Source organism: Leucopleurus acutus (assembly GCF_964270905.1).
Source record: "Leucopleurus acutus genome assembly, chromosome: 7".
Lineage (NCBI taxonomy): Eukaryota > Metazoa > Chordata > Mammalia > Artiodactyla > Delphinidae > Leucopleurus > Leucopleurus acutus.
In genome coordinates, this window is record NC_139150.1 from 103,618,756 (window position 1) to 103,640,858 (window position 22,103).

The 22,103-nt window shown below is 47.6% G+C and overlaps 1 protein-coding gene across 1 annotated transcript in view; it reads right to left on the minus strand.

The window, feature by feature from the left end:
- Nucleotides 1–21,399, minus strand: part of EBF2 (EBF transcription factor 2) — a gene marked incomplete at its 5' end in the record, with an annotated part of 189,551 nt that extends 168,152 nt beyond the window's left edge. Inside the window, 6 exons of the mRNA XM_082842363.1 lie at nucleotides 10,460–10,528; nucleotides 16,629–16,702; nucleotides 17,220–17,275; nucleotides 17,548–17,611; nucleotides 18,667–18,823; nucleotides 21,269–21,399. Of these exons, the coding sequence (XP_082698489.1) occupies nucleotides 10,460–10,528; nucleotides 16,629–16,702; nucleotides 17,220–17,275; nucleotides 17,548–17,611; nucleotides 18,667–18,823; nucleotides 21,269–21,399 (551 nt within the window). The remainder of the gene's footprint in view (nucleotides 1–10,459; nucleotides 10,529–16,628; nucleotides 16,703–17,219; nucleotides 17,276–17,547; nucleotides 17,612–18,666; nucleotides 18,824–21,268) is intronic.
- Between the last annotated feature and the right edge of the window lie 704 nt (nucleotides 21,400–22,103).

Consider the following 22,103-nt stretch of genomic DNA (forward strand, 5'->3'; position numbering starts at 1 on the left):
GCCCCTGGAGTAGTTGCTCTTCAAGTGGGTTTTCTCATCTGAAATGGGATGACAGAGCCAGTACCTAGCCACAATGAGTCATGTGCTTAGCTTTAAATCAATCATAAAAATATCCCGTGCAATCGTGCAAATTGGACCCAAAGCCAACAAAAAAAAATAGGCTCATTCTTGGTCTCCATGGCGACCCACCTCAGAGGTTTTATTGAAGGGGCTATGTATAACAGCATTCAGAGGGGCAGTGACCCTAAGCATTCCACCATTTTGCAAGTTCTCTTTTTTAAAAGTCCCATCATCTTATGGGCCTTAAAAAAAAAATGGAGGTGTTAACCCCAAAGTGTTGGCCTGAATCCAATGGTTCCACCCCTCCAAAGTCTTCCATTCCTGCCATTATTTCAGTGGGACTAGGAATTTCTCCCTTACTTCCTTCTCGAAAGCTCCTGTTACACGGGAGCAGCTGCAGTGTTTCTCACCAGCTCTGGCTCCTTGGTGGTCTTGAGGGGGCTGAAAGGTTAAGATTAGAGCAGAACTTTTCTGGAGGACAATCATTTAATTAATTACCTGGTCCAGACTGATGAGATGCTGACTCCCTATAGACTTGGGTCTTGGCTGCCTAACATGCTTTGGGCATCTTGTCACTCAACACCTTTCCTTTCTGATCAAATACCTCCTCCAATGCAACTCTAGGTCACTGTGCAGCCCAGAACAGAGTCACAAAAGGAACAACTTTTACAAGATTTCAGTCAACAAATAATCTAGTCAAGCCCTAGTGGGTAATCCTAAATCTGCATATCATCTGCGGATAATGACCTTGTCATCTCCTTGGGATATGTGTCCTATTTTCCAGCCATTTGGTCTGGTAACCTCTTGGCTGGGTCAAAAATAGACCCAGAAGAACTCATCCAGCCCTGTTTGCTCAAACAGAAAGGGAGAGAAAAGAACTGGAAGTTCTAGAAAGTTCTCTCTGGGTGAGCATGTAGTCTTATCTTTCCTAGGTTCTGGGGCCTTTGTTCCCCTGAAAGCCAGATAGACAACTTTGGAAACAGATACCTTTCTTATAGACAAATATCTATTTCTTATTTCCAGCACAGCACCATTTCAGAGTACTTTTCTTCCACTTCTGGACTCATCTACTTCCTGGCAAACCTGCCATTTAATCAACATCACACAATTTTATGAGGAAGAAGCTGGAAGTTGAAGTGGACCATTATCTGTTCTGAACAACCCCCTACATCCAGCTGGCCCTCTGACTTTCAATGGGCATTGATCCAGGGGACCTGCACAAGTACTTTGAATGAGAGGATGCTAGTAAAGGTGAACTGGTTTTGGTCTTTCTCCCTCTTTTCTAAAGAATTACTTATAGATGGTTCAGGTCTGGCCTCCGAGTTTCTGCTTTCTCACAAACATCCAGGCTACTGAAAAATTCACAGATTGCCAGATGGTGCAACAGCAGTTCTTTGCAAAGGATCTGAGCTTTCCAGTGAACAAAGGACGCATACTCATGGGGACGAGTGGCAACACCAGCAGAAGCTTTGGAGTGGTGGGTATATTGGGGGAGGGGAAGCGGGGTGTGGAGAGGTGAGAAAATGGGCCTTTCACCTCCGTGACTGGTATCTGGCAAGGAAAAAACTGATTCCCAGCTGCTGCTGGTGGAAGAAGGCTCACATGTCCAGAAGAAGTTGAAAGAAACAAAATCAGAAACCGAAACATTTTATTTCACAAAATTTGAAGCCTGTGCCCATCTTCCCAATCCCTGATGGTATAGGGTGATGGAAATAATGCCCAAGCTTTGGCAGGTAAACCCATATATTCCCAAAGAGCCACGAAAAGAAACGCATTTGTGAACTATCGTAACGTCTTCCGAATAGGTTACCCTACATTCATCTAATTGTACTACTCAGAATCCTTTGATATCTTCCCACTGCTAACACAACAACGTCAACACACTTTTGTAAAGGCATATAAAGTCTTCGGAAATCTGGGCCCAAAGAATCTTTCCAACCTCTCCTACTGTCCCCCTTTACACATATCCGTGCACCTCTAAAATAACGAGCAGATTTAAGGAATTCTTTCCCTTCCACATGCCTTTTCCTGCATGCTTTCCTTCTCCTAGAATGCCCTTTGACCTCACCTGCCTATGTCCACGTTACAGCTCTCACCACATACACCGCTGCCTAGATGAAATTCATCTTCCCATTTTCAGTTCTTCCAGAGTTTTTATCTCTACATCTTTTGTGGCACTTTTCACACTCTACATTCCATCACAGTTATTTCTGCACATCTTTTGTTTTTTCCATTTGAACTGTAAGCTTCTGATGGGAAAGCTTTGTGTCTACTCAATCTTATTAGCCCTAAGGGCACCTTGCAACATCCATGGCACGACAGACCCTAGATAAATATTTCCTGAATGATTCATTCTGCCTTACAACCCTAGCTCTGTCTTCTTGGCATTGTTTTGTACCACTCTGCCCCTGGGGGGTAAGATTGCTAAGCAGTTGTCAAATACAGGTACTTACAAGAAAGGTCCTGTATAAACTGGCAAAGACTCCGTCATCCAAACTCTCTGATGCTTGGCAGTCAGAGATTAATCTGCCAACTAATATTTACTGAGTGTCTGTGGTATCCAAGCCACTGGTTAGACACTGAGAGACACAGGCGAATAATTGCTATGACTTTTTTAACAGCATCTATTCTGTCATGCACTGTATGGGCACCATATACACGTTAATGATTTAACACAACAACTCAGTGGAAGAGGTAGTACTATTAACACCATCACAGAGCTAATGATATTAGAGTCAAGACTTCAGTGACATATGTGGTCTGACATCCAAGAATTACAATATAGTTGGAAATGTAAGGCAAGCCCACATAGGGAAAAAGATAACAATACCCATACATCCTAACGAGAGCGAGTATGTGTGACAGTGTCAATGAAAAGACTTTGGCTACAAGAATTGATTTGTTTCAAATGGTAGAATCTAAACAAGGTCTTGAAAAGGGAATCAGATTTATATTGGCAGAGAGTTGGCGGTGGGGATTCCAGGCTGGACTGATGTGTGCAGAGGGAGACGGGGGGCATATTCGAGGTCTGTTTGATGGGACAAACATTTTGATTGCATGTTGATTCTTAGAGAAAGAAATGATGGGACTAGAAAGTTGAAACCTGTCTACCATTCACTCACCTAGTCTTCAAAGCACTTTCACAGTTTGCAAATGTATTTTTCTCTGTGTGATTATTTAAACTGTCAGCTCCTTGAGCGCAGAACCATGCCTGTGGTATTCCCTGATGGCCTCTCAGTGCCAGGGATTCACGAATATTAGCTTAATAACTGAACAACAGAAAAAATTACTCAATGAATGAATGACGGAGTGAATCGATGTATAGACAACTAGGCTAGCTTGTGTCAAATGCTAAAGTTCTGAAGTCTAGGAAGATTGGTCAGTCTAGTGGAGACAGTATAATTCTTAAAAATTAAACCAATTACAGAAATGAAGATCACAACTTTTCAGTTCTTTAATTAGGAGGAGGAGAATGATTTTCTCAAAGGGAATTTTGTTTCTCACTGGCCTCAGGGTGTCATCCAATGAAGAGTCTCAACCCAAAGGGACATTCTTCTGCACCAGAAACTAGAAGAGTCCCTTCTCCTACCTGTATCTCCCCCCACATGGCCAAGAAACAAGCAAAGGTTTTACTAGAAAACGAAGGAAGGAGAACATGAAAGAATGATGTTTTCACTTTGGTTAAATAATCTGAGTTTTTTAGTGAGAACATCTAAACCTCTCCGAGGGAATGGAATTTTCACTAAAAAAAAAAAATTAAAAAAAAGCCCAAGGCCAGGATTTTGTAGACTCTTCCCAGCACTGGGCTCCCCTATGCCCAGTAGTCTGTGCAGAGAAGGCACATGTGAATAGCTCCTGTAAATTATTGGTGAGCAAGGATGATGAATGAGCATGCCTGACACCCAAACCCGGGCCTCTGCTACAAGCAGAGACTTTAGAGCTGGAAGGTAATGTAAAGCTCACCCGTTAATCCAAAGCACTTCATTTTACAGATAGGGAAACTGAGGCTCAGAGAGGCGGCTCATGACCTCCATGACATTAGACAGCTAGTTAGTGAACGATCTGGGGTCAGAAGTAGGTGTCCTGATCCTAGTTCAGGGCCATTCCTGCTACATCATGTTGTCTCTCTGGGGACCGATATTCCGTCAAACCTGTCACACCGCTGCACGTGACTTGCACCATCTCAGAGTTAAATGATACTTCAGAGGCCGGCGATGCCCACCACTTCCCAGAGAACCGATCCTCTCTCTAGTGTTCCCATCAAGAGGTCTTCAAACCATGCTCACCAGGTTTTCCTGTTCCTCAACAGCTCTAAATTCTGGGAAGCTTCTCCTTCTATTACACCAAACCCTTTTTCTCCATAACTTCCACCCGCTGACGACACTCCAATTTCACCAGGGAAGCTGGCTTTGTGAACTACCTCCTTAAGACTCATTTCTTCCTCTGTAAAATTAAGACTTTTCTCAACTGTTGAAGATTAGTTAGTGAGCACAAATTGCTTAGCACTGTGCCCAGCATACCATAAGTGCCAGTTAAATGTTAGATAAATGTTGAGTATTGTTCTTATCCATCCTTCTCAGAGACAGAATTCTTCGTTCAGGAGGAGTCACTACCGATATATCTGATTTGTCCACTTCTAGGGAGAGGGAGGGAGTGGTCACAGACCGAAAACCAGCCTGAGTGGCCTAGGATGGTAAGAATCCACTGGGCTTTGTGGACATAAATCTGACCTACAGTTCACTACTATCCAAATACTGCTTCTATGCTGAAAGGGACAGTGGGGTTAAAAGCAGAATCTACACCACAAATCAAGAAGAGATCAATACGGAGTTCATTTGATAAATTAAGCAAAAGAAAAACTCCAGTGTTCAGGATTAATGTCACACCCTCTAGCATGCACGAAAGGTCCATAAGGGCTTCACTACCCACAGTTATTCTCTGAAAGCTCCCATTCCACCAATAACACTTTCTGGAGTTAAGCGATACACGGAGAGAGGAATAGGAAGTGTGGTCCAGATGAAAGAGGAACCAAACACTTCTCTGATAGAACAAGGTAGCTGGTGAGGCAGAGAGAAGCAGGAAGAGGATGTGCCAGATGGCAGGGGGAGGGCAAACGAGAAGCCTGGACCAGAGTGGAGGAAAGCAGCAGGTGAGGATGCCTTCCAAGATGGTAGCAGGAGAAAGCTTCACTAAAAAAAGAAAAAACTCATACTCATTGGGATGGCAACGATAAAAAAAAAAAAAAACCCACTAAACTAAACAAGAAAATAACAAGTAATTTGGGATGTGGCGAAAATGGAACCTTTGCGCACTGCTGGTGGGAATGTAAAATGGCATAACTGCTATGGACATGGCATGATGGTTCTCTGAACTACCATGTGATCCAGCAGTTCCACTTCTGGCTGTATACCCAAAAGAATTAAAAACTGAGACTCGCAGAGATATTTGTACATCCATATTCATAGCAATATTTTTCACAGTAGCCAAAAGGTTGAAGCAACCCATGTGTCCATTGACAGACAAATAGAACAAAATGTAGTACAACCAGACGATGGAATATTATTCTGCCTTAAAAATGAAGGAAATCTTGATACATGTTGCAACATTAAGGAAACTTAAGGATATCATGCTGTGAAATAAACCAGTCAAAGAAGGACAAATACAGTATCATATGAGGTACCTACAGGAGTCAAATTCATAGAGGAAGTATCAATAGCATGGTGGTTGCCAGGAACTGGGGGGAGGGGGAGATGGGGAGAGAGTTTCCATATGGGAGGATGAAAAGAGTTCTGTAAACAGATGCTGGTGATGGTTGCACAGCAAGGTGAAGGTACTTAACACCTCTAAACTGTACGCTTAAAAATGTTTAAGATAGTCAATTTATGTTATATATATATTATCACAATTGAAAAAAAATTTGTTTTTAAAAGGGAGATAATATCAGGAAAATGCCTCATGGGCAAATAAATACCAGGTATTTCTGTGTAAACCTTCTGAATGAAGATCATTCTGATGCTTGTTTGGCTTCTTGAAAAATAAAATTAAAATTACAGAAACTTAAAACAGTCCTTCTGGAAGCTGAGCTCATAAATATAGGAGTCCAGGATCCGAAGACAAAAGTCTGGGATATTTTGCATGTGAGAAACAGGTTGGAGCTGCCCTTTGACAGAAAATATCATCCTCGTGTGCACATGGGCAGGGACAGCCTACAAAGATTCAGAAAGAACTCTTGTCCCCTCCTCCCATCTGACTTTTCATGGGGCTGCAAGAACAGGAACGGTGAAGACTCGTTTTCCTTCTCCCAAGTCTGTGAGATTGTCCCTAAAATCCTCTTCCCACGGACCACCAAAGTCTCCTGAGCCCAGAGATGCGGTAGCTGTTCAGAAGAAGTTTCAGAGAGAAAAGAGAGTCTAAAGAAAGCACAGCCCATGAAAAACAAGGTTGAATTAGTGCTTCCTTCTGAAACCACCAACGTAAATCCGTTTGAGCCCTTTTATTTTTATTGACCACACAGAGGTCTTTATGCACAAGGTGTAGGCTGAAGACCTCGGTATGGATTATGTTTTCATTGTTGCTTTTGTTCTGTTCTGTTTTGTTGAGTTTTCTTCAGGTAGGAACTTTGAATTTTTACACTCAAAATGAATAAACCCTACTGCCGCTCTGGGCGCGCATTTCTGCACAGAAGGAAGGCTCTGCTGGAGGCCCCTGATTCAGCAGCAAGTCCTGCTGGGCTGTGTGTTGGCCTGGGTTTTTGAAGAGGGGCGTGGCTGCCCAAGAATTCACAAAAGCATGCCGAAAAGACAATTGAAAATAAAAATTAAATTTATGTTTCTAGAGAGATTAAGGCAGGGAGTCATTTAGACGGGGAAAAAATATTCCCAGGCTGGGGCTAAGTCTTAGGAAATGGAGAACTCAGTCTCTGATGGGACGCCCTATTGTACAATCCAGTGATTTTCAATTAAGGGTCCACGAGGTTGTGAAAGTTCTTTTTCATATTTCAAACAGCCTATTGGCGATAGAATGTCTGCCCAAGACATGGCCACGTGGGCTAAATGAAAAGTCAAGTTATTTTGTGTTTAAGCTGGCAGTCCTTCAAGTTAGTGTGGTAACACGGGCGGTTCTGGCCCAGATCAGAAACTCTGACTGGTCATTGATGAGGTCAAGGGCATTTCTTTTTTTTTAATTTTCAAGTATTTCTCTCTTTTTTGGCTGCGGCGTGTGGCGTGTGGAATCTTAGTTCAGTTCCCCGACCAGGGATCGAACCCCTGCCCCCTGCAGTGGAAGCGCAGAGCCTTAACCATCCTGACCGCCAGGGAAGTCCTGAGATCAAGGGCATTTCTGGAATGAGATTTTTTTCCTTCCCATTCTGTTGTACGTCTTCAGTTAATAAAAATGAAATTACAGGGCTTCCCTGGTGGCGCAGTGGTTGAGAGTCCACCTGCCGATGCAGGGGACACGGGTTCGTGCCCCGGTCTGGGAAGATCCCACATGCCGCGGAGCGGCTGGGCCCGTAAGCCATGGCCGCTGAGCCTGTGCGTCCAGAGCCTGTGCTCCGCAACGGGAGAGGCCACAACAGTGAGAGGCCTGCGTACCGCAAAAAAAAAAAAAAAAAAAAAAAAAAAATGAAATTACAGCTGGATTATTACTTGTTAATTGCAGCTTGGCAGGCAAAATCTTGCAGAACCTGGCTCACCAAAGGAAAAAATAAGAGGGATCCCTGGCGGTGAATATTTGGGAACCACTTTTGATCCGCCCCTTCCCCTCCCCCGGACATACACAATTCCAAGGGAATAAACAGGCTTCCCTGGAGCCAGAGTGGAACATGCCTATTGCGTGAGAAAACTCAAAGAGAGACAGTGTAAATTAACTGCATCTGGTTAGATGGAGCGAGTAGGGGGAGGAGATAATTAGTTGGCGTTATAGGAACAAGGGCAAAGAAGAGAGTTACATATTTACTCAGAGGAAATCCAAAACAGACTACTTAGCACCCGTTTGGTGCTCATGGGTCATCTCAACATCTCTAAGCCGGCAGGTGTTGAACCCAGGGACCAGAGGCACCGCTCAAGCCCTGGAGGACACAACACACCCATCCCACCTCCGGCAAATGGAACCCTGCCTTCAATCCCCTTTCCCTTCCACACATGAAGGGAAGTAGGCAAAGGAATGCCCAAAAGACAGGGGCAAGAAGCAAGATTCCGGTGAAGAAACAAGCAGTGTCTTCAAACAAGATCCCTACAACGAGGAAGCCGAACCAACGCATCTGTTTATAATAAGATGAGTTCTCTAAAAATTTGATCCGGGTCAATTTATAGCACCCTTTGGTATGTATGTTTCCATGTGCAGATGCACAACATTTCGGAAGTAACACATATTTCAAGTGATGCAGAGACATCGCTGGGCTGTTTTATGGTGCACAGGCTAGTAAAAATAAATGCCACAGTCACATAAAGCTCCTTAAGACGCAGCTAAAATACAATTTCCACCTTCCCGGAAGAATTTAAAGCATTCTAGCACAAACAATGAAGGTACACAACCTGAGAATCTTTCCTCTCCAGAGATGCCGAAAACCTACGTACATGAACGTGTGTATTATGTATAGCATGTTCGGCTCTCTCCCCGAGTTCAGGTTCTACATAGTTTCTGAGAGAAAGAACTGCTACTAGGTGCAGAGCCTTCAGGATGTGTGCTTATGAGATGTAAGGTGCAGGTGAGCATTTACGGGTTTGTAAACATTTCTAAAGCTGGTTTATGGGTTGTTGATTAAAGAAAAGATGTAACAACCATGAGGTTAGAGTACCCTCTTGAAAGAGGAGCTAAAGTTAGTTAAAAAAAAAAAAAGACTAGATGAAGATTAGTGAGCTCAGTGGACACACTGGAAAGGACGGCATCCGTGTCTAGGCTGCCCTCATGGGCTCCATATTCCCCAGGGGATCCAAGTGCATCCTAGGAAGTTGGGAAATCATGTCAAGTGTGATCACATAAATTGGGACAGAGAGTGCTGGGAGGAAAAGTTTGTGGCAGTGAGAGGATCACAGGCTAGAAGTAAGGACAGCTGTGTTCTAGGGCCAGCTCTGCTCCAACCAGCTGGGCAACCGCGGGCAAGTCGTGTCACCGTTCCCGAGTTCAGTCTTTTCACCCATCAAATGAGAAAGACAGCTGGCCCCCAAGAGTTCTTACAACTCATTAATTTTAAGCTTCTGTGCGCTTTCAGAAAAACTAAAAAAATTCCAGAGCTCCCTAAATTGATGTCACCTGAACCCCCTAAGACCGGCAGCATATACATCCAGCAAACATTCTCTATTTGTCTATCATCATCCTGCAAAGATCTCCGAGAATACTGCAAAACTGCCATGGATATTTTAGCTACCTTCTGAAACCTACAGCAACAGGCCATACCCTCCAGGTATACCCTTCACGATACTATTGAACAGAGATGTTGAGTGCTTTGTCCAAGGTCAGAAGCTAGGACAGGATCAGAATTCCAGCCTCTTCATTCCTAGGGTTATGCTATACTTTCCACGAAGAAAGCAAGCTGGCTTTCTGGGAAGAATGCCAGAGGTTCCATTCTCCCAACTGAGAATTCATTGGAATATTGGAATAACAACTTTGGAGACTGTGGTCTCTCCAATCCATTTCAGGACCTGTCTAGAAACACAAAAACCCAGAGAAAGAAGCAAGAGGGAATTATTCCGTTTTTTAACGAAAGAGAAAAAAATTAGGGGTGGGAATATGGGATTTCTTAAAAATTACATGATTGCTGGAAGTTAAATTGGTATTCCTTCATTGGTTTGTAAGTTCTGTTTCCAATCACAAAAACATACAGCTGAGGATGCCGAAATCACATTTCAATGAATTAGCATCTTGTCCCAAAGAATCTTTCCCACTCTGAACAAAACATAGAACCCAGAATGCAACCCTCTATGGTAGAAAGGAATCTCCCTCAGTGCAACAGAGAGCTTGTCATCATCCTCTAAACCATAATCTAATTTGACAGTCTTCAAGCCCAACAGCACAATCACGGAGAATGATAAGAAAGTTACTGCGTAACTTGGGATATACTGCCTCTTCTAGGAAACTGATTGAGACCCTATCCTGCCAGATGGGAGAGATGTCATCCTTTACCATCTTTTACCATCCACACACGCCTTATTAGGCTTAAGTCAGTGCACCTGGAAAATAATCCCATCATAGATTTAGAGACGTATGTTCAAAAAGGAAGGTTCTGACTTCTTCCAAGAAAGGCCAACCAAAACAAGAAAACACATGTTGGACCAGCTCCAAGCCTTGAAGATAAAATGAAACCAACCTTACGGCAAAGCCCAGTGATCCACACTCAGAGTTGAGATTCTAAAGGAAAGAAACCAGAAACAGTTTTTTTTAAATCACTTTTTCCCCCTACCTGTCGATGATGACAGGGTCTGAAGGAGTCTCATTTCGGTTGCCACAACTTTTCTTTTCGCAACATCGACTGTAGATTGGGGAGGGGGCAAAAGAGTAAGAGAAATGCGTTAAAATCAAGAAAACACAATGAGCATACAATGTAAGAACATTCACAAAAACAGGTACGTCCTAGGGAACTGCTCAACTATCAGCTGCTTAAGCATGAATGTATGGCCATGTTCGAAAGCAACGCTAAACTTGAAACCCAGACTCTTCATTCAAATTCTCCCTCTACGACTTATAAACTGGGTCATTCTCAGAAAATCACAACTTTTCTGAGAGCTATATTTATAATCTGAATGATGGACAATTGGATTTTAAGATCCAGAACGTCACCTCCAGCTCCGTGATGAATGATTTTATTATTGTATTTCTTATCATATATTTTTAGATCTTTGTGTCTTAACAAATACTTGAAGGAACAGGGGAGAGGAAAATGTATGAAAAAGACCCCAAGTAGCTGCCTGGATTACTATAAACCTTAGTTATATAATATCTTTCTTCAGAGAACTCAGTGTACTTTGTAACCATTTATTCATTCATTCATTTCCATTATTTTCTAAAGATGAAGAAAGAAGACAGGAACTATGGTGTGCCTTGTCAAATAGGGGAAAAAATGAGGCAGAGAGATACAAAGTGATATCTCCAATAATTTTCAACAAGTCCAGAACAGAAATGGGACTCGGCACGGAAGCCCCATCCTGCAAACTCTGCGTCCCAAGACTTCCACTGGCAAAGTGCTGGGTTTCAGGTAGATACCCGCGAAATGCTTACGGAATCATCTGAGAGGAAGAGAGAAAGAGGGGGCCCTAGAGCAAATACAACAGATGGGAAGGGCTCCGTAGGACCTAAAGAGAACAAATATGAAAAGGGCAAGGGAGGCTGGGTGGCCGGAAGCACTGGAAAATCCCATCCCTGTGTTGCCTGTCTGCTGCTTGTCAGGACCACAAGACTTCTAAATACCTCTCGGCTCATCCAAGCATGTGGTCCACCATGAACAGGAGCTGGTGAAGGATGTAGCCTTGACATGGCTTACAAGAAAAGCATTATCATCCACACCAGTTGGCGAATATCTGTCATAAATGTTAGCAACAACCAAATTTATGTAAGTGTTGCCCTTCCCGTGATAGTTTCTGTATAGTTTAAGATCGATGCAGCATGATAGAAGGACCGGTAAAGTGGGAATCGGGGCGCTGGCGTCTAACCCAACTTTGTCACTAACCAGTTGCATGGATTTAGTCAAATCTCTTTCACCCCGCTGGGATTTGCCTTGCTTATCTATAAAATTAAAGTGTTGGACTAGATTATCTCCAGAGTCTCTTTTAGGTTTGAGAAGGGCACAGGCTATGAGATTCCCTGAGCATCCTTTGATTCGAAAGTGGTGACAGATTAGGGAAAAGACAAAGTCACTGTGGCAGCAGGGACCCAAAGGCCTAACACCATCCCAGTCTTAGATTTGCTCTCTGGTTCTGCGCAGTGCGCTTGCCCTCTCTGATCCTCTACAGAATTACCAACAAACAGACAGATATTTTTTAAAAATTTTAAGCCCATCTCTCTCATGCAGGGATGTGTGGATTATTCAGTGAACGATTCTACCATTCTCAAAAAGTTAAAAATCCTTGAGAGATGCTAAAAAAAACTTTCAGCCAATGGGCACAATGAGGTTGTAAGACATTGAATCAAGTTTGTAAGAAGTAAAAGAAAAATTGTCTCAAGTTTTTTAAATACCAGAGTTCGCCACTGGGACGCGGAAATAAGTTTGCGTTTGAAATTATATTAGGTCTTAACTTTTAAAATTTCCATCTCAAGTTTAACACCAATAAAAATTCTGACCGGCTGCTCTCCCAGAACCTTTGTCTCTCTTCCCAACTCCCTACCCCACCCGTTGCTCCTGCCGCCACCATCCCTGTCTCCCCGCTCTCCTGTTTCTATTGCTTAAGTCAGCAGAATAATACCTTTGCAACTCAGGCAAACCTTTTTTCTTAGCAAGACAATTTCAAAAAGCCCTATACATGCTAGTTATCTGAAGACCTTCTAACTAGACTCCTCTTTGACATCACCAGCATGTCAACCTAACCCAAATCTGTGTGCGATTCTAAGTACAATTTAATTACAAGAGAGCACTCTCAGGATGTGGCAATCTATTTAGCTTGAGAAGGAATGATTCTAAGGAGGCCGAGTAAGTTTGCAAAATTGCTCAGCTGAATTCAGCTGCTTTCCATGGGGACTTTCTCTGGAGGAAAAGAAAAACAGATAAAAATGTAAGCCTGGTGCCAGTGTAATACAATGTGGGGAATCAACTCAGGGAAGGAAATGATACTCCAAGAAAAATGCAGAGAAACTTTAGGACCCAATCTTCCATTTTCCAACAGTAACATATTTAAGTATAAGCTCTAACTTTAACACCCAGAAAAGATGTAGCAGACACTTGGCTGTCGGACTATAATAGTGAAGGAATAAAAATTATAGGAGTGGACTGTATTCACCCCATCTGAGCTCTTCGTAAAATTTCTCTTGGTTAGCCAAAGCTAATTCTTTTTTTCTTTCTTTCTTTCTATTTTAAAAAGAAAGGTCTCATCAAGATGTCCTAGTTATTCTTTATTTCATTTCTTAAATGACATTCCGTCCTCAAGCCAGCAATAGTAACAGAAGCAAAGGGAAATGGAGAGTAGAAGACATTCATGAACCCACATTCCCCAAACAATCGCTCTGGGATCAGGATGTGGGGAGGTGACATGAAGAACCGGGTCCCTGAATTACTCAGATAATAAGCTCAAACCTCCCTTCCTTTGCTATAGAGACAAAGCCTGAGTGACCAACTTCAGGTTCAGCTACTTTCGTGAAAAGGCTTTTTAGGGTTATTTTCTATCAAGCCATTCTCCAAGTCTGAAAGTATTTTTAAAAACTGAACAAGACGAAAAAATAGGAAAAGATGGGAAACAAAGAAAGAGAAGAGGCAACTGAATTTGGCACTAGGTTAAGGTTGTGTCCCTAACTACCACGGGGAGGCTCAGAAGTACTCTTTTTTTCCTAATGAATGAAAATGAAAGCTCTTCGTTTGGCTTGGTTTGACATATTTTATTCTGGTCCTTATTTGGAGAACCTTTTACCTGAAATACTCTCAGTTTGCTTACAGGCCTCTTCCACCCTCCCTGTCTCCTCGTGGGGGTCTTTGGAGAGGGAAAGAGAAAAAAAGCAAGCCAGTTGGGGATGGGAGGTGGGAAATATGAGAAATTTTCTCCCAATCCTGAATCTTACCTGCACTTTTCAGAAAGGGATCAAGATGGGGGATATGCAAAGGAAAAAAGCCCCAGCCCTGGACACAGGGTGTCCAGTCAGCCAAACTCCTGCTCGAGACCAGCCAGTGTGCCCTTTCCCCTCCAAAATCGTTTTTAAAATTCAACCCTCAACTTTCAAAAATCTGTCTCTAATTTCAAACTCAAATAAGCGCACAGCATGGTGGCTTTTGTTTTGTTTCCTTCTCCCCAACTCCTCCCTGCGATTGCATAACAAAAGTGTCTAAATTCACACCATCTGGCCGATAAAGACACTGGCCTCACTGCCCGGCTGGCCCATCTGATTAGGGCCCCGTCTAGCCTGCGCCTTGTGGCGAAAAGTCACAGCTGTGGGGTTTGCTCGCGCTCAATACAACTCTGTTATTAGCCAGCTGTAGGCCTTGAGACGACTTCTGTTCAAATTATAATATCTTTTAACCCTCTGAGCATTGAGGGCACAGGGGTGGCTGGCAGTGACATAACAACTAGACTTCTCCTTGCTAATAAACGGCAAAATGAACTAAAGCAGGGAAGAGGGGAGAGAAGACCATTGGGGAAAGGAGAGAAAAGTTATACCTAAAAGAGATTTATTTTGTTGCCGCCTAAAAGCTAAACACCAGTTTATGAGCTTTTTTTTTTTTTTTTTTACTAAAGATTACAGAACACAAAACCATTCAGGAAAATTCCCAGGTATGCCCAAGAACACCTTGCAAATGAAACTAAGTGTGTGCAGTACCCACTGAGAAACAGAGCATCTGATTCATCCCTTAATCACTGACTGTAATGACTGACTCTTAAAATGTGAGAGAAGGAACTTTTTTCCCTGAAAAAAGTCAACCAGCTCTGACTGACAGATTGAATGGGAACTTCCCTTTTAGATGCATCCAATACTTGCATCACCCCAGCTCATCCCCCAAAACACACACACACACACACACACACACACACACACACACACACACACACACACACTACAGACACAGTACCCATCCCATGGATCATTTATTTACCCACAGTTAATATTTGTTTTAAATTCTAGTTTGGGAAGAAAATAGCAGAGCGTCTTCCCACATCTCAAATGCAGAAAAGTTACAGTACATTAAATTTTTATATTGTATTACTAATGCAGACTAAACTAGAGGCTTTAAAAATTGATGCTGCTACTTAAACAGCATAAAATGAGGAGAATTTGATTGGGCTTAAAAAATAAAAATGTCAGCCTTAAACTACAGCTGGATAGGGCATGCAAGTATTATTTAAAGTGATAGGTATAATTCGTCAGACAATGGGCCAGATTTAGGTTTTGTTTTCTTTTCTTTTAAGAAGATAATCTCTCCAAACAAAGACATGTAAAAGTAGAAAGAAGAATTAAAAAAAAAAAAACCTGCCTTTCACTTAGCCAACCAAATAAAAGTGTTCTATTTAACCTAGGTACTACATGCAAGTTCATCTTGGAATTGTATTTTCTTTCTGAATGTACTTATCAAGGGGCCCTGGGATAACGGTGTAGCCATTTGCTTACCCCATTGTCCCACACCTCACCCAGCTACTCAGGAGAGGAAGCCTCGAGTCCCCTCAGCTGAGGCCACTGGCAGAGTTGAACTTTGCAGTTGGCAAAGTTTGTTTTTCTAATACTTGGTCAAAACCAAAACAAACATGTCTGATTGTTATGGTTTCTTCCTGACTGCATGAGGAGGGAGACGGGGCTGCCGGGAGCTGCCCATAAAACAGTCCAAACTAAATCAGACTGCCTGCAATTACCCAAAGTCTGGAGTTGGAAGACATTCACTGAAGCAACAGTGGAGTAAGGAAGAATTGAGGCTTTCTCTCCAATCAGAGATTTTGGAGGAAGAAAAATGTGCATGGAATAGCATTTAAATTTTTATAATAAAATAACCACCTCTTCCCAGAGTTTCCTTTCTATAGCTTTTCTCCTTTGCTGTGGGATTCCCCCATAACCAGCACATATCAGACACTCAATAAACATTTATTGAAAGAATGAATAAATGTACGGGTTAATTTTTTTTTTAATTTTCTTCTGCTCCAGCAGAAGAAAGGACTCGAAATGGATTGGTCTCAGAAGAGAAGATGGGAAAAGGTGCAGGAATTCGACTTAGACTGCACCTTTCACAACTTGGCCCTCAGAATCCAGCTGTTGCTCCAGACCTCGTACCTCCCCGGTTGGGGTCCTCTCCCCCCACTTCCTCCCATCCACAGGTGGTGAACCCGACTGGTCTTTCTAGCCGGTAGTTCCTCCTGACCTAAGAAACTCCCGTGGCTCGGGAAATCTAGGAAAAGCAACTTCCCTGGAGGAAGAAAACGCTTCTGCGGCACAGACAGGTGCCTCAGCTGGGGGGCAAGGGGTAGCGCCCCCAAAGCGGGCCGTTCCAAACCCTGCGGTGGTCGCCCGCCCAGACTGCCAGTCGTTCCAGGACCTTGACTCGGTAACTCCACAAGTGGCCCCTCCTGTGCATCTACCCCTAGCGGGTCGGACCGGCGGGCCTAGGACCGCGACCGACTCAGGGAAAGCCCCCGATCCCAAACTTGACCCGCGGCTGCCCAGCCCCTCCCCGCGCTGCCGCCGACCGCTGGACAGCGGACCTTCCACGGAGCACAGGAAACTCCTGAGACGCCTGGGGGTGGAATCCTGAGTGGTTCTGGGTTTCCTGTTCGACTCCCAACCGATTTGCTCTTAGAATCTGTCTTTTAAGGAGGCAAGCCCGAGCGAGGCCGCCCGCTCCTCGCGCCAGCGCTCGCGAAGGTCAGCGCCCGAGACGCATGCGAGCCAGCGCGCCGGGCGCAGCTCACCTGCCCCGCGCTCCGGCAAAGCCTGCAGGAAAACACGGCTCTTACCTGCACATCACTTCGTGTGTCAGGAGAACTCGGCACATTTCCGGATTCTTATTTTGTCCCTCGTAAGCTATGGGCTGCGAAGGAGGCGGGGGCAGGGTGGGGAGATACGAGGGAGTGGAGGGACAAAGAAAAGGGGACTTAAGAGCAAGTACAAAATCAGGTTTCCTCTCTCTGCCCGCTACTTCCTCGGGAGCGCCCGCTGGCAGCACAGGACCTGAGCTGTGGCCTGGTTAACTCGAGCGAAATAGTAAGAGAAAAGTTTGCCCTGGTGAGGACTTATTTCTTGCAAAAGGGAATATTTGGGGGGGGTACTGAATCTCCCAATAATTGTTTCCCCTCTTCATCCCTTTGCTCACCTACTCCCATCTCCAGAGTCTCCCCAGCCAGAAAGACAGGACAATTGGGGAGTGAGAGGGAACATGTATTTTTCCAGAGCAGACAAAGTGTGGGTTTCTGTGGAGGGGCTGTGAAGACTGACCCAGGAAATCGCGGAGGGTAGGGGGAGGTCAGAGACAGGCCAGAGGGGGGGAGGGGGCAGGACGGAGGGCCCCACCCCCCACCCCCGCGAGAGGAGGGGACAGCCGGGCTCACCTGCTTGGTGACCGAGTCGATGAGCCTTACGTACAGGTCCTGCTCCGTGCGGACACCTGCCGGGGAGGCAGGAGGGCGCGAGGTGAGGGCCGCGGAGCCCCGCCCGGGCATCCCAAACCTGTCCCGCCGTGGGGCCCGGGCCCGAGCGCAGGCGGAGCCGTCCTGGGGGCAAACACCACCCGCCCGCCCCCGCCCCCGGCCCTGAGCGAGCCTCCCGCAGCCCTGCTCTCCCCAGGCCTGGAGCCCGCCTGCCGGTGACCGCGACAAGGTCAACTGCCTTCCTTGAAAAGAGGAACAAGCGGGCGCCGCGGGCACTCAGGGCGCTCACCGTTGCTGTAGAGGAGCTGTAACTTGTAGTGGGTGCCATTGTTGGTCTTCTCGTTGCCTTGTTCCTGAAAAGACAGAGTCCCTTGCTTTCCAGACCCCGAAAAGGAGAGAGAGGGGGCTTCCCTAACCCACTTCCCACTGCCTTTCTCCCAGTCACCGGGCAGCTTTGAACAGCCCCCTGCCCAGGTCCGGGTCAAAGGGCAGGAGCATCTGCCGCTGTCCAAGCTCCAAAACTTTCCAAGGCTGGCGGTCACTTGACCCTCTCCAACCGTCTGTCCCTCCCCCTTCAAAATGCCCTCAGAAGCGCGACTCCGGAGCTGGGGCCACCGGACCCTATGTCCAGGCTGCCTTTAAACAGGCCCCACCCAACCTGTCGGGTTCTGCCTGTCCTGCAGAAAGGTGAAGGGACCTGTCACTTGGAAGAGCAGCATTTGGCCCTGTCCCACCAGGACCGCAGCCTTGGAGCCACTAGCTCAGGGACCCAGGTCCGGGTTCAAGAAGAACCTTGGGCAGAGCCGGCTCCAAAGCTTGAACGGTGCAGCTGAAGAGACGGAGGCCCAGAGAGCAAGAGACTTTCCTTTCCTCCCACATCACCTTCGTTTGAGATACAATCCAGCGCCCATACCGGGGCCTGGGCAGCGGCAGGCACTGCCTTGGGAACCAGAGTGGAAGAGAAGGCTGGGGGTGGAGGGGCAAGGCTGGACTATGGGTTTCAACCTTGTACCTATGTAACCCACCCTGCCGCGCTGGCAGGTGCAAAATAATAATAATAATAAATAACCCGGAGAAGGGCACTGGCGGCTTTGAGTATACGTTTAAACTATGCTCTAGTTGGAAGGACTTTGCTCCGCCGTCAGTCCGTGCCCAGGCTCTGCTAATGATCCAGAAGCCGGGTGCGCAGAGCCACAAGCACTGCTGCAGCGGGAGGTGCGGGCGGAGAGTTGCCGGCGGGAGAAGCTGCGGGGAAATCGACTGATTTAAGGGCTAGGGGTGAGAAGCCTCGATTTATCATCCCTGCTGATGTGAGCGGAAAAGTGTCGGGAGTGACAGATGGGATCTTTAGTGCTTTGCAAGGAGGTAGTTATTAGGCCGCGAGGGGAAGAGGGGGACCTCCGCTTACTTTGTCGTTCTCCACAAAGTCTACGAAGGCGGTGCGCTCTATCTCCACCGGCTGCCCCTGCCTGTCGTAGAGCGCCAGGACGAAGTGAAAGAAGTTGGATTTCCTCAAGTTGGAAGGAGGCTGCTTCTCAAAGTGGGCCCGGGACAGGGCTACTCCGCTGCGCACGAAGAGACACGGGGGACACCAGACACGTGGAAGGAGAGAAAGACACGAAGTTACCAACGCGCCCACGCAACATCTCAGAGGGTCAAGGGTCCATGTCCCGGTCCAGGCTTCTGAACCCCTCGGGCGCTTTTTTCTATTAGGATTAAGAAGCGGGGACTCCTTAGAGGAGTCACAGTGGCCACGGGGGTCGGGTAGCAGGGCCCACGACTCTGGACTTTGCCACCGCCAGCCGTTCCAGCCTCCGGGCATCTCATGCCCAGTAGCTCAATGTCCGGCCTTTAGTGGAGACCAAGGAATCGCGACTGCAGGCCGAAGCCCGGAGGGTTCCCCCGAGACGGCGGCCCAAGTCTTGTCGTTGTGCTGCCCCAATCTTCTTCCTCTTCCCGCCGCCGACCGGGTCAGGATTCGGAGCTGGGCCCGAGGGGTAGGGGACTAAGCGCCTCGTTATTTTTGAACAAGTGACCCTTTTCCTTCATCTTCCTTGGAGTGACCTGTCCTGGCACTACTGCCCACAACGCACCACCCCCCAAGCTATCTCGGAGAGGCGGTGGGAGAGAACCCCCTGGGGGCGGATGGGAAGCCCAGAGGCCAAGTCTCGGTCCTACAGGGAGAGGCCTCACCTCCTGCTTCCCTCGCTCTTCCGAAAAGTTGCGCCTGGGACTGTGGCAGGGCAGAATCCCCCTCGACCAGTACTAGTGATCGAGGACCACCGCGGGCGACATAATACTGAGGACCCCTCCCCTAGAAGCCGAAAAGTTGAGGCAGAGCGCGTCCTCGCCTAGGGCCGAGAATCTCCCCGCTCTAGCCGCATCTCTGGGCGGTGCCGGACAAACGCGCTGACCGCGAAAGCCGTGTTGGAGGACCCGGCAGGCGCCCTGAAGCGTGTTGAGTATGTGCACACACCTCCCTGCAGACCTGTCGCGGCCGGGAACAAACTGGCCGCCAGATCACATTTAACGGGAGACTCGGGGTCCAGGCAAGCAAGCAGATGGACGGAGCTGCTCCGGGGCGCTGGGGTCGCGGGGCGTCCTGCCCCAGGACGCGAGCACTCTCCCTCTTTTGAAGGGTGTAAAATTTTGACTAGACTCCCCCAACGGACAGCCGGTTCCAACTTTAACAATTACTTGATCTGGGAAAGGAGGAAAGTAGGGGAGGTGTCTTTCAGGAGCTCGGCTAGGGAACTGCGCCGTGGAGACCGGTCTGCGGCGCTGCCTGGTTTCCCTCAGCAGGCAGCCCAGCGAGTCCCCAGACGGCCGCGGAAAGCCGCCGCCACGGCGTGCCATCTGCTGAAGGACACTGGCGCCTCCCCGGGCTCGGGCAGGAGGGAGGGAGCCGCCGCCTGCCCCGGTCTCCTGAGCAATGCGACTTTTGCTTCCTCTCCTCCAAGGGTGGCGGCCCGGTTCGCTCTACCCGGGACACCTAGAGTCCTGGCCTGGAAAGGAGTAATTTCTCTGCGTGATGTCGGGACTGCGAGGGGCATGGCCAGGAGAGTGGATAGAGAGGCGTCAGCGCTGGGTAGAAGTCTTGGGGGTAAGGGGGCTGTCTCTCGCAGACAAGGTCGTGGAGATCACAAACCTCAGCGCAATAGTGGTGGTGAGGGAGGGGAAGCAGAATGTCTTCATGGGGTGGCAGCCTAGACAAGGCGTTTACTACGTCAGCGGGAGAATGCTCACAAACAAAGTCAACTTCAGGGACCAGCAACACTAGAGGCTTGTGATCCCTGCGTTTGCGGTGCGTCTCCTTTCTTCCGTGACTCTTTCTACTGTTACTCGTTCGTCTTTTCTCTTTAGTCTCTCCTCTACTCTCAGCCCCGCCTCTGTGCATCTAGTCCACTGTTTTCTCTCTGCACCCGTACCCTCCAGCCTGCCCTCCTCCCAGGGCACCCGGCCGCTCTGCCTTTCCAGGCAGGCGCTCCGGCCTCTCCTGCTCCTCTAGCCACCATCTGGCCTTGGGCTCTCGGCCTCCAAGAATCGGCCGGCAAGATGCGGGAGGAGAGGCGCTCGTAAGCAGCTGGGCGAAACCCGGGAGTCGCCGGGAAGCCGGCTCTCCTCCAGCGGCCGCCGCTGCCGACTCCGGTCCTCACGCTCTGCTCCTGGCTGGGCCCGCCTCGCAGAACTAGGGGCTGAGCTAAGAGGCATCAGATACTACTTTGTTATTTTGCCTCCCAAAGAGTAGTCTGTGGGGAAGGAGTGGGGCATACAGGCAGTTCAGAAACTCGAGTGTTGGCTGCGGGATAAGTGTTCCCCTAACTGCAGCGATCTGCCTGCCGGAGGGCGAGCCCTAGCGCGCGGGGGCCAGGGCGACAGATGCGGGGGAGAGAGAGCGAGCGCGAGCAGCGAGGGGGATGACACACACACACACAGAGAAAGACAGTGAGAGAGAGGGAGCGAACAAGCGAGAGATTGCGAGCATAATCATTGTGCAGCCGTCTCGTTACCTCTGCGCAGCGACATTGGCGTCCACCACGCCGACATTCCGGACCCAGGACCTGACCGAATCCATCTCGGCGCCCAGCGATTTCTCTTTCAGAGCTGGTCCTCTTCCTAAAGTATCTTGGATCCCAAACATTTAAAAAGTCTGATCTATTGTCGCTTTAAAAATGAGTTACAACGCTGTCCTCACTGTTCCCAACGTTGTCACCAAACCGTCTCCTCCAAAGCAATCCAGGAAAAGGGATCAAGTGCCGAAGTTTGAGTCTCTCTGGTGAAAAAAAATTTAAAAAGATAACCCGTCCTTTGCTTCCACGCGTGAGGTGCGGACTGATGTAGTTAAAGTTTGGGTTATATCCTCCTCAAGTTCAGATCTGCCGCCTCAGGCCCTCCGCCCTAGGTCTCTCGCATCCTTCCAGTGGCAGCGCTGCCTCAAGAAAGTGATCACAATTTTGAAGCATCACCTGTTCTGGGAGAAACAGGAGGAGATTGATGGCTGCCTAATCTCTCCCCTTCCTCCTGGTCCCCCACCCCCCCCCCCGCTCCTCCCCACCGCTCCAATTTAGAAAAAAAAAAAAATCCCCAACAGGATCAGTTGTGAAAGGAAGGGGAAGACCCGGAGCCGAGAGGAGGCGGTGGCTGCGAGCGCTGCGGAGCCGGGCTGCAGCCGCTCGCCTGCCCCATGAATGGGTTACTACGGCCCGGGCCGCGGAAGGCGGAGCCGCGGCCCGATAAGGAGTCTCATTTGCATGGACGCTCGGGATTGGCCGGCGCTGGGCAGGCCCGGCCGACGTCCTCTGGCGGCGCGCGCCCCGCTCGGCGTTGCCTGGAGTCCGGGAGGTG